General features: G+C 41.4%; 1 protein-coding gene across 2 annotated transcripts; it reads right to left on the reverse strand.

Annotated features, from left to right (window-relative positions):
* Positions 1–208: 208 nt before the first annotated feature.
* COQ7 (coenzyme Q7, hydroxylase) lies at positions 209–9652 on the reverse strand (the record flags this gene model as incomplete). Of its 2 annotated transcripts, XM_079720025.1 has the most annotated exons (6): positions 209–429; positions 865–933; positions 1606–1745; positions 2618–2732; positions 3901–4079; positions 9580–9652. In XM_079720025.1, 6 exons carry the CDS (start codon positions 9650–9652, stop codon positions 352–354), a joined length of 654 nt encoding a protein of 217 aa, XP_079576151.1. In that variant the 3' UTR covers positions 209–351. The 2 variants fall into 2 exon arrangements, with proteins under 2 accessions (XP_079576151.1, XP_079576152.1); XM_079720026.1 differs by lacking the exon at positions 865–933.
* Between the last annotated feature and the right edge of the window lie 3615 nt (positions 9653–13267).

Raw genomic sequence — 13267 nt, forward strand, 5'->3', positions numbered from 1 at the left:
TTGGTCAATCTTAAACATCACTGTGTTTTAAATTACTTTGTGTTACCAGTAAACTCACTTTTTTTTCTCTTGAAGATTTCTGTTACATTCTTAATGCTTTAGGAAAAATTAACTACAGACCAAACAAGGACCAGCTTCATTTGCTGTAATCTGAATGCACCTGGTGAACTGTCAGCCTTATGGCCATAAAGCAGCACAGAGAAAAATCAACACTGGAGAATTTTATTAATAAAAAAACCTCTTGCAGCTTATTAACAAATTCACAGAACAGTAACTGTACGTTTCCTTTTCTGCCATTGTCACTTGTTAAATTACTATCATCGTTTATACACAAGGAAAAGTGGACATACTTTAAAGTCTTTCTGATAAATATATTGCCACGCTGCATCCAGCCTGGATAACGCTCTTCAGAACAGCGTACGCTGGAGCCTGTTAAAAACAACAACAATAAACAAACCAAAGAAACCTGCTCTACGTTCACCTTCAGTTGTAAGGTACAGGCCTGGCATGGCAGGGTTGGGACTTCTCTGGATAAGTAATAAGATCTAAGAAACAATTTATTTTAATTGGGGGAAAAAAAAACGTATTCTAAAGATTGGAATGCCTCTGCTGCAGCCAAAACGTTTGACCCAACCGGTTTCTCACCTGAAGGGGAGAAAGTGCTGGGTAAAAGGATAAGGAAGAGAAGCAAGAAATAAGATTCCCGGCTGGGAGCAAGGCATTTCCTGGCTTTCTGTCAAGCAATGTATTGGTTCTCTTTGTCTGACAGCCACTTTGTATCTTTCTGGGAACAGAAACCTTCCCATCCCTCATCCTCCCAAATAAGGTGCCACCACAAGCAAACAGTAAAGGGGGGGTCCCCACCAGTTCTGCATCGTGTTCGAGGCCTATGTCATGGTGCTCAAGCTCTTCATCCCGAAACTTCCTTATCACCTGATTAAGGAAAAAGAAATGGAAGCAAGTTAGCCTACCAGCTCCCTGCTGTTCTGACTTATTTTGGAGGCTAAAGCCTCATATTATCATCTAAGACACAGGTAGGCAAACTTTTCCTACAAAGGGCCAGAGTCAGTACTTCAAGCTTTTTGGGCTGTAAGGTCCCTGTCACAACAACTCAACTCTTCCATCGTAGAGGGGACAGCAGCCATGGACATGTAGACAGATGGGTGCAGCTGTGTTCCAACAAAACTTTATTTACAGAAACAGGTGGTTGGCCACTGACTTAGCTTCAAAAAAAATTAAACAGTTCCCTTATTTGCTATAGAAAATTTCTGAGGATATTTATTTATTTATTTATTATTCTGAGAATATTCATTTATTTAATCTGAAGGGTTTGTACTCATGGCATTTGCTCAGAATCTATCAATGATCCGGAAGCAGAGAGAATACAGGTCTGGGCTCAGGAAACACGGGTTTCAGTCCCAGCTCTGCCCAAGCACATGACAGGGCACACGGCTTTAGCTGCCTCAGTTTGCTTGCTTTTAGAATGAGGTGCTGCCCTAGGTTTCTGAGGCATCGCAATTCCCTAACACTCTATTTTGTTCCTCTTACCAAACTGCGTATCTGCCCTTCCCCCCCAGCAGCCCCTTCCAGAGCACAGTCAAATACCTGAAGAAGCTCTTCATATTTTTCAGGCTCCTTCTCCATCAGCATCCTGATCTGGTTGTTGTAGTGGTGTGCTATGGACTCTTCCACAGCAACTGTGCAGGCCATTGCGCCTTCCTTCCCAAGCAGGGCAGTTCCTGCACCTGGAATTGTCAGATCCAGAAGGCAAAGGATGGGGCTGATACCACTGGGGATGGAGATCAGCTGAGGTCAGGGTTTGTCACCGTGGCACCCTGGACTCTGGGGCTGGATAATTCCTTGTTGTGGGGGAATGTCCTGAACACCGTGGGCTGTTTGGCAGCATCCCTGGCCTTTACCCACTAGGTGCCAGTGGCATCCCCAGTTGTGACAACCAAAAATGTCTTTAGATGTTGCCAAGCATCCTCAGGAGCAACTTGCCCCCCTTGAAAACCATGGGTTTAGGTGGTACCAGATCACAGTGTTAAACCCTGAATCACATAGTAAGAATGTTCTCTTTTCAATGCTTTTTCTACCCTTCTGATTATGGCAGGAGTGAGTCTTCTGATTATGGCAAGAGTGTGTTTTGGGTTCCTCTATACCACTGATTCCCCCCGCCACCCTTCTTTTTTTGGCCGTGCCTCGTGGCTTGCGGGATCTTATTTCCCCGACCAGGGATTGAACCCAGGCAGTGAAAGCGCCGAGTCCTAACCACTGGACTGCCAGGGAATTCCCTGACTCTCCCTTTTTAAGAGTGAGCAGATCTCAGGTTTAGAACCTTCATCAGGGAACACCATCTGGCTACAATTGAATTGCTCTAGCTTTTTTCCTCTCTGTTGTATTTATTTTCACTGTACCTTCTATTTATAAAAGTACTGATTTTAAGATTCTATCTTAAATAAATGTAAGCAAAAAAAAGTCAATTTAACTTCAGAAAAATATTAAGTAAATTAAAAGGTTGTAGGAGGACACAGAAAGAATTGTAGAAGTGGCTATTTAATGATTCAATCATCCCAGATCCCTAAGCTCACACAGGCTCTTCTGGACAGACACATACCCAGTGCAAAGCCCACCACATTCCAAAAGGGCATCAGAATGGTTGGCCGCACCCTGAATGCAACCATCAACTCATTGAACTTTTTCAAGTGGTCCTTTTCTTGATCCCACATTTTCTGTAAGAAACATAAAAACAAAGACATGCAAGCATTCCACAGAGACCGCCTGCTATATACCAAGGAAACTAATGCCCTGTCCAGGTGGGGTAAAGGGAGCAAAACGGGCAAAATGATGAGAACTGCTGTTTCTCCCATTCCCCTTGAATCATTGAAGAAAAATCCTAAACACCAGGCTACGGAGAAGAGAGTGACAGCAAACCAAAAGAAGCATCTGTTATCTTAATTAGAGACAAGCAGACCCCGAATCATGGTGCCAGAAGAAGCTCCTCCGACCCACAATGCGCCTATTCAAGGACAAGAGTGCGCACCCAAAAGAAAGGAGATGTTTAGCCCATTTCAAAAGCAGAAGGGCAGAATATTACATTTTATATAAATTCCTTTCAGACAGCCAGAAATGTAAGTATCATTTACATCAAAGAAAAAAGGGAGAATGATTATAAGAGCTAACACTTAAGAGTAGGTCCTATAGCCAAGTACCGTCAAATAGCTTTACATACGTAATTAACTTAATCTGCACAACTGCTTTGTGAAGGACAAACTATTATTATCCTCATTTTACAGATGAAGAAAGTGAGGCACAGAGAGGTTAAGTAACTTGCCCAAGGGCTCAGAGCAGGCAATTTAACATGTGCTAAGTGTCTATTACATGCCAGGCATGGTATTAGCCACTCTACACCAGCTCATTTATTCTTCACCAAAACCTAATGAGGTGTTAACAGCTCATTTTGCAGATACAGAAATGGAGAGGTCATGTGACTTCCCCCAGGTCACACCGGGAGACAGCTGGAATGTGAACCTTGGTCTGTGTGACTATAAAGCCCAGGCCCGTCTGTCTGCCTCTCAGTATAAAATATAAAATATCTCCACTGGCCTCCACTATGGGCAGGACCACAACGTCTCACAACTGGCGCTTTTACTTAACGCTATGACTCTCAGCCCTTTTTTATCGCCCGCACCGCCCCCCACCAAGACATTTTAATACTACAGATATACTGTATGTGTTTATGTACTAAATGTATGTGCTTGATAAAAAAAGAATAATATGCTTTTTACTCCTCCACCCCCACCCGCACAACCAATTCTTGCTTGCCTGGGGACAACAGTATCTCCCTTGAGAAGGCATGACCCAATGCGATTCATTACTCAGAGATAAAGAGGCGCCCACCTGAATGACCGGCCCGACGCTCGTCCGACCCAGCACGGCCATCTGCCCTGCGTAGATGCGGTTCGCTCCATATTCACCTGCATGATCCACCCGGATTATTCGATCCACAGCTGTCCGATTGATATTGTCTAAGGTCATTCCCGAACTGCAAAATCTGACACTGATTCTTCTTCCATGAGCTGCAATGCAAGTGTTTATTCTCCATTACTCTCAGGTAAAACTGAGATGTTTCCTTCATAGACAGAAGAAAGAGGCACCTTAGAGCAAAGGTCACAAATAAGCTCCCCATAGGTTGAGTACGCCCACAGGTGTATTCTGTTTAACCTGCAATGGTTTTTGTTTTGTTTTTTAAAGTAAATTAGCTACCAATATTTAAAACTAAGAAGATTTTAACTAAAGATCTGGACTCTGGCTTCAATCTAAGTGTATGATGATCTAGAAATACTGATCCTGTCTTCTCACCAGGCAGTTAACGTGGTAGCTGCCTCTAGATGGGCATGGTTCTCCAGTCCACCCACTCGTCCCGGCTTGCTCCGTTCCCAACCCTGGCTGCACAGAACCCCTAGGGAGCTCTCAAAAGCACGGATGCTCCTCCCCAGTTGATCTCTGGGAGGGGGACACTGATGTTTTTGAAAAGTTCTGTGCACAAATCCTCTCTGCAGCCAAGGTTACGAACTGTAGATTTAATTTCTCCTAAAAATATCTGCACCCGTGGGCATCTGACTTTGAGAATTTAGCCTTAGAGCTTAGGTTTCATCTCATTATGGTACTTAATTCAACTGAACTCTTCTTGCTTTCAAAATATAAATTCTTCAAGATAGATTAGATTTTGTCTTTTTAAAAAATCTCCAAACAGTAACACCTTGACTTTAATCTCTGAGGCTTACATTAGGGCATTCCCAAAGTTCTCTCCCCGAAGAGAAGAGTTTTGTAACATGTTTAGATGTATAAGGTGTTATCAACTCATTTTGAAGATATGGAAATAGACTCAGAGAGACCATTTAGTTTGGAATGTGAACTCTGACCTGTATTGATATCATCTTGAGATGTGTTTCAAGGCTCTTATGTACGACTACTGTGTGTTTAATAGATACTTCTTTTCATTTAGGCTAACTTGAACACCCACACAACGTGCAGAAAGTTTCATTTTGGATACATCTATAGTTTGTTTGTTTTTTTTTCCATTAAAAAAGGCTTGAGTGCTTTGGACACAGTGAGGGGGTAGGCCTGATGAAATTTGAGGGGGTTTTGCATTTGAACTTTTCAGGCAGGGGACATTAAATGACTAACTCTAAACAAAGGAGCGGTGGATATTAGGGGTCCGAAGCATGGTGACCCAGCTGTGATCCAGTCTTCCACATATAACCTGCTCCATCTCACCGAGCATATTTGACTCAAGAAACTGGATGGAGTCCAAGTTCTGCCTGGTGTAAGGTACCACTCAGATCTGTGCCATCAGACAGTGGGTCACTGTGGTCCGTGCACATGTTTTTATGTGGAGAACAATTTGAGACATTTGACAAAGTCAAGGTAACCTGTCTCAAGTTTTTGCCTCCAAGTCCAAGCACTGGTGCTTCCATCGGTCTGGCCTCCTTATAGAAAGATGGGGCCCAATTAAAATTGAAAATGATGAGATGACTCTGTTTTTTAAAGTAATCTTGTTTGCTTGTTCTTTTATTTTGTTACTCCCACCCAGAAACGTGTTAATGGGAAAGAACTTTAAAGACAACTCAATACTTTTTTTTTTTTTTTGGCCGCTCCCCATGGCTTACGGGATCTTAGTTCCCCGACCAGGGATTGAACCCAGGCCCTCGGCAGTGAAAGTGCCAAGTCCTAACCATTGGACCACTGGGAAATCCCTCAATACTCATTTTTAAGAAACCACTTACTGAGAAATAGCAAGCGGCTGAGTGCATAGGATGAGGGTGAGTTCAAACGCACAGCTGACTTCTAATGGGTAGAATTATATTTCTATTAAAAACATACTTGAATTTTCCCTAGCACTGCAACACTCTTCCAGATTCAGGAACCTAATAAATGCTTTTTGGGAGTATGTGTGGAGGGTGGGGTATTGTAATATTTGCTATTTCTATCTTTTCATAATCTCTGCAAGGTCTCTTTAAAAAGTATGGGATGGATACTCTTGGATTGGAAAAATTAGTATTATTTAAATGGCCAAACTACCCAGAACAATCTACAGACTTAATGTGATCCCTATCAAATTACCCACCACAATTTTCACAGAACTAGAACGAATGATCCTAAAACTTATATGGAACCATAAACGACCCAGAATTGCCAAAGCAATCCTGAGGAAAAAGAACAAAGCTGGTGGCATAACCCTCCCAGACTTCAGACAATATTACAAGGCTAAAGTAATCAAAACAGTGTGGTATTGGCACAAAAACAGACATATGGATCAATGGAATAGAACAGAGAGCCCAGAAATAAACCCACACACCTATGGCCAATTAATCTTTGCCAATTAATATACAATGGAGAAAAGACAGTCTCTTCAGCAAGTGGTGTTGGGAAAGCTGGACAGCCAAACGTAAATCAATGCAGTTAGAACACACCCTCACACCATACACAAAAACCAACTCAAACTGGCTTAAAAACTTACATATTAAGACATGACACCATAAAACTCCTAGAAGAGAACATAGGCAAAACATTCTCAGACATAAATCACACCAATGTTTTCTTAGGTCAGTCTCCCAAGGCAATAGAAATAAAAGCAAAAATAAACAATGAGACCTAATGAAACTTATACGCTTTTGCACAGCAAAGGAAACCATAAACAAAGTGAAAAGACAACCTGCGGACTGGGAGAAAATATTTGCAAACGATGCAACCAACAAGGGCTTAATTTCCAAAATACACAAACAGCTCATACAGCTCAATAACAAAAAAACAAACAACCCAATCAAAACATGGGCGGAAGACTTAAACAGACATTTCTCCAAAGAAGACAAACAGATGGCCAACAGACACGTGAAAAGATGCTCAACATTGCTAATCAGAAAAATGCAAATCAAAACTACAATGAGGTACCACCTTACACCTGTCAGAATGGCCATTAAAAAGTCTACAAATAACAAATGCTGGACAGGGTGTGGAGAAAAGGGAACCCTCCTACACTGTTGATGGGAATGTAAACTGGTGCAGCCACTATGGAGAACAATATGGAGGTTCCTCAAAAAACTAAAAACAGAGTTGCCATATGATCCAGCAATCCCACTCCTGGGCATATATCCGGACAAAACTCTAATTCGAAAAGATACATGCACCCCAATGTTCACAGCAGCACTATTTACAATAGCCAAGACATGGAAGCAACCTAAATGCCCATCGACAGACGAATGGATAAAGAAGATGTGGTCTATCTACCTACACACACACACACACACACACACACACACACACACACAATGGAATACTCTTCAACCATAAAAAAGAGTGAAATAATGCCATCTGTAGCAACATGGATGGACCTAGAGGTTATCATACTAAGTGATGTAAGACAGAGAAAGACAAATACCATATGATATCAGTTATATGTGGAATCTAAAATGTGAATTTATTAAGAAATTAACAAATGAACTTATTTAAGAAACAGACTCACAGACAGAAAACAAACTTACGGTCACCAAAGGGGAAAGGGGGTGGGGGAGAGATGAATTAGGAGTTTGGGATTAGCAGATACAAACTACTACATAAAAAATAAACAACAAGGTCCTACTATATAGCACAAGGAACTATATTCAATATCCTGTAATAAACCATAATGGAAAAGGAAAAAAAAGTACAGTATGGATCACAGATGGGCAAAACATTATTTCTAAAAATCTCCTTTACCAATATAGATTTTTCTCTATTCATAACCACTTTAAAATAGTAGAAATTACATTCTGAAATTCACCACATGGTCATTAGTGTTATCTCTAGGTATTGGGGTTGACATACTAAATTGCTTCCTACTCCTTTTCTCTATTTTTAGTTTTTCTACAGAAAACATTATTGCTATTATTATTTCCACTTTACTGTTAGTGAGAACATACATTGGCACAAATTGGTTTCTTAAGGGGAGGGTTGGGAAGGGAAGATTTAGCAACATATTTCTACAGTATGGATCACAGATGGGGCACAGAGCTAGAGCCAGAAAATACATATCCTGTCTCTAACACAGACCTTAGACAATTCAGAATTGCCATTTCTTACATATAAAATTGGGAATGATCAGGTTATTTCCTTTTTAAGGGAAAACACGCAATAATAAAACCTTTCTTACTGAGTTATCATGAAGGTAAAATGAGATACAGGAAGCAAAGTAACTCTTTAAATGAAAAAGAATGATTCTTATTCTGTATTGGCTCAACTAAGGAGCATTAAAAATCATGTTCAACAGTCCTCTGAGTTTTGCCTGAATTGTCACACACTTTAAAATAAAACTGAGAAATAATAAATTTGAGGCCCAATGCTAGGAGCTCTCAAATGCATCATTTTATATTCATGTTTTCCCAAAATGTGAAACACATACCTATGATGGTACCTAGGAGATTTCATGTGGTTTATAGGAAGACCTTAAGTGGCTATGAACATGCATTAAATAACACCCATGTTTTTTAGCAAGAGTTATTCTCTTCCAATTTTTTTGTCTTCATCAAGGAGATGGTCTCAGTTCACAGCTGATGCATCTTAAACATCTTCCTAACACTTGCTAATCGCCCTTTCTTACCAGAAAGAAAGATGATCTTGGGTTCAAGCCTTGGTAGGCAACAGTATCTAATACAATAACTTCTTATTTTCAGCGTATTTATTTTTTATGATTACTTTTCTTGGGACAGGCGATACTAGTTCCGTTTACAATAAGGATCTAGTCTCCGTGAAATTACTTAATTTAAAAATGGGACACGGTTTAGGGAAAAAAAAACTTTAGTAATCAAAATACAAGTGGTATTGCTATAAGGCAAAAGTCGTGAAGGTGGTACACGAATGATTTAACTTTGAGAAAATGACCTCACAATTTTCTGAGGCAGCTCGGATGAAATGAGGAGAGGAAGAGCCAGGATCCAAGCCTAAGTCTCCCTTCTCCCAATTCGATGCTCCTTCCAATACCTTGGTGCCTCTCAAACTTGCAAATGCACACGAATCATTCGAAGGTCCTGTTAAAATACTGACATAGCGATCCAGTATGTCAGGGGAGGGACCTGAGAATTCGCGTTTCTAACAAGCTCCGGGGTGAGGGGTGGAGATGTCGGGGGCAAGCGGACGCTGCTGGTCGTAGGACTACCTACGAGGCCCTGAGCAAAGGCTACGAGGAGGACACCCCCCCCCCCCGTGACACTAAACTTTTAAGGTCGCCAACTGTCCTCAGTCCGGAATGCCGACCACACCTGCAGTGACGTCACGTAACAGGTGCGCAATTAGGTCATCCCCAATGCGCCGACCCGGAACCGGCGCTCCAGACGGTTACTGCGGAAAACCACCCCACTTCCGGCCCGGTGGACCCGCGGTGCACTACCGGCCTAGCCCCGCTTTTCCAGCCGCTCAGTCGCGCTCCGTCGCAGCCCTGTGACGTATGAACGTCTTCCCCATGACCTCTCCGACCCAAGCCTCAGGAGAAAATTCCCTGGCTCGCCGGCACGGGGCGGGGCCACAGTCATGCTCCCCCTTTACCTGAGAGGGACCTCGGGGCGCCCGTGCGCAGCTGCCACAGACAGCAAGCCGCCGCCGCCCGGGCACAGCTCATTGCCGCGGCAACAGGTGAATCACTCCTTGAAGAGAGCAACCGTGCCCTTGGCGCAGACTGATGACGCATGGCCGACGTAACGCGGATAAGACCCGCTCTTGCCTCGGTGGAAAAGCCCTGGGCCACCTGCTTCCACTCGATTGGTTGGAAACGTCAAATGGAAAGATTCTATTGGATGCGATCACTATCAATCACTCAGGAGACCGACCGGGTAAAGGGTTGCCATGGAGATGAGAATGCTAAATTGTTCTTTCAAAGATCCCGACCGGGTAAAGATTACTCAGCTCAGTTCCTGGGAAAGAGGACCATGAAGGAATTGTTTACTGGCATAGCCATTGTATTTTATGCTTTACCAATATAGGAGATTTTTCTCTAGTAACCACTTTAAAATAGTAGAAATTACATTCTGAAATTCACCACATGGTCATTAGTGTTATCTCTAGGTATTGGGGTTCACATACTAAATTGCTTCCTACTCCTTTTCTCTATTTTTAGTTTTTCTACGGAGAACATTTATTATTGCTATTATTATTTCCACTTTACTGTTAGTGAGAACGTACATTGGCGCAAATTGGTTTCTTAAGGGGAGGGTTGGGAAGGGAAGATTTAGCAACATATTTCTTACTTTTAAGTCTATATCCAATCTGTCAATGTAGACTCATCAATTGTAACAAATATGTCACTCTGGTGGGGGAGTCGGTGCATGTGTGGAGGCGGGGGTATATGGGAAATCTCTGTACCTTCCTCAATTTTGCTGTGAACTTAAAACTGCTGTAAAAAAAAAATGAAGTCTTAAGAAAAAAAAATTTGGACACTTTAAAAAATGCATATCCACTGATACAATAATCCTACTTCTAGGAATCTATGGAACAGAAATAATTTTTCAAATGTCTAATGTATATGAGGGCAAAAAATCAAAGGTGCATATCTGAAAGGATGTACAGCAAAACGTTTAATAATGGTAACTTCAAGGGGTTGGGATAGTGAGAAGGGGGCTTTCATTTTTTACTTTACACCCTTGGATTTTATATATATATATATATATTTATATATATATATATATATATATATATATATATACACCTCTTTATTGGAGTATAATTGCTTCACAATGCTGTGTTAGTTTCTGTTGTACAACAAAGTGAATCAGCCATATGCATACATATATCCCTATATCCCCTCCCTCCCACCCTCCCTATCCCACCCCTCTAGGTCGTCGCAAAGCACTGAGCTGATCTCCCTGTGCTATGCGGCTGCTTCCCACTAGCTATCTTACGTTTGGAAGTGTATATGTGTCGACGCTACTCTCACTTCACCCCACCTTCCCCCTCCCCCAGCGCCCCCGTCCTCAAGTCCATTCTCTATGTCTACGTCTTTATTCCTGCCCTGCCACTACGTTCGTCACTACCATTTTTTAAAAATTCCATACATATGCATTAGCATACGGTATTTGTTTTTCTTTCTCACTTACTTCACTCTGTATGACAGACTCTAGGTCTATCCACCTCATTACAAATAGCTCAGTTTCGTTTCTTTTTATGGCTGAGTAATATTCCATTGTATATATGTGCCACATCTTCTTTATCCATTCATCTCTTGATGGGCATCTAGGTTGCTTCCATGTCCTGGCTATTGTAAATAGTGCTGCAGTGAACATTGTGGTACATGTCTCTTTTGGATTTATGGTTTTCTCAGGGTACATGCACAATAGTGGGATTGCTGGGTCATATGGTAGTTCTCGTTTTAGTTTTTCAAGGAACCTCCATACTGTTCTCCATAGTGGTTGTATCAACTTACATCCCCACCAACAGTGCAGGAAGGTTCCCTTTTCACCACACCCTCTCTAGTATTTATTATTTCTAGATTTTTTGATAATGGCCATTCTGACTGGTGTGAGGTGATACCTCATTGTAGTTTTGATTTGCATTTCTCTAAGATTAATGATGTTGAGCATCTTTTCATGTGCCTTTTGGCCATCTGTATGTCTTTTTCGGTGAAATGTCTCTTTAGGTCTTCCGCCCATTTTTTAATTGGATTGTTTGTTTTGATATTGAGCTCCATGAGCTGTTTGTATACTTTGGAGATTAATCCTTTGTCCGTTGTTTCATTTGCAAATATTTTCTTCCATTCTGAGGGTTGTCTTTTCATCTTGTTTATGGTTTCCTTTGCTGTGCAAAAGCTTTTAAGTTTTATTAGGTCCCATTTGTTTATTTTTGTTTTTATTTTCATTACTCGAGGAGGTGGGTCAAAAAAGATCTTGCTGTGGTTTATATCAAAGAGTGTTTTTCCTATGTTTCCTCTAAGAATTTTAGAGTGTCCTGTCTTACATTTAGGTCTTTAATCCATTTTGAGTTTATTTTTGTGTATGCTGTTAGGGAGTGTTCTACTTTCATGTAGCTGTCCTATTTTCCCAGCACCACTTACTGAAGAGGCTATCTTTTCTCCATTGTATGTTCTTGACTCCTTTGTCATAAACTAGGTGACCATATGTGTGTGGGTTTATCTCTGGGCTTTCTATCCTGTACCACTGATCTATATTTCTGTATTTGTGCCAGCACCATACTGTCTTGATTACTGTAGCTTTGTAGTATAGTTTGAAGTCAGGGAGCCTGATTCCTCCAGCTCCGTTTTTCTTTCTCAAGATTGCTTTGGCTATGGGCTTCCCTGGTGGCACAGTGGTTAAGAATCCTCCTGCCAATGCAGGGGATACGGGTTCAAGCCCTGATCTGGGAAGATCCCACATGCCACGGAGCAACTAAGCCCGTGCACCACAACTACCAAGCCTGCGCTCTAGAGCCTGCGAGCCACAAGTACTGAGCCTGCGTGCTGCAACTACTGAAGCCCACAGGCCTAGAGCCTGTGCCCCGCAACAAGAGAAGCCAACGCAATGAGAAGCCCGCGCACTGCAGCAAAGAGTAGCCCCCACTCACCACAACTAGAGAAAGCCCGTGCACAGCAATGAAGACCCAATGCAGCCAAAAATAAATAAATAATTAATTAATTTTAAAAAAGATTGCTTTGGCTATTCAGGGTCTTTTGTGTTTCAATTACCCGTTACTATAAAATATTTAAGATACACTGCTATTGTAAAATAATGTTGCTAATTGTTTTCAAATTAACACACTGCAATAATTTAAAATTATGATTGACTATACCTTTTTAAATCCAAATAGTTGATGAAAGTGAGGGTGTTGTAACATTCTCATGTAAAGCTCCTGAGTGTAAATCTAGCTCTCAAAATCCTTAAAATCTTGGCTGTAATCCCATTTCCAGGTCTCTGTCTCAAAAAAAAAAAAAAAAAAAAAAAGGAAAAAATATTTGCAAAGATTTGTGTGTCTCATTTATTATCAGGGATATTTGAAAACAAAATGTTAAGCAGCAAGGGAATGTTAAAAAAAATTGTGGGGACTTCCCCGGCGGTCCAGTGGTAAGACTCTGCCTTCCAATGCAGGAGGTGTGGGTTCGATCCCTGGTCGGGGAACTAAGATCCCACATGCCGTGGAGTGCGGCCAAAAACTTAAAAAAAAAAAAATTGTGATCCATCTGTATGATGTTATGTAACCTACTGAAGTGCTTATAAAGAACTTTGGATAAAATGAGAAAACACTTATGAAA

This window comes from Hyperoodon ampullatus (assembly GCF_949752795.1).
Source record: "Hyperoodon ampullatus genome assembly, chromosome: 14".
Taxonomy (NCBI): domain Eukaryota; kingdom Metazoa; phylum Chordata; class Mammalia; order Artiodactyla; family Ziphiidae; genus Hyperoodon; species Hyperoodon ampullatus.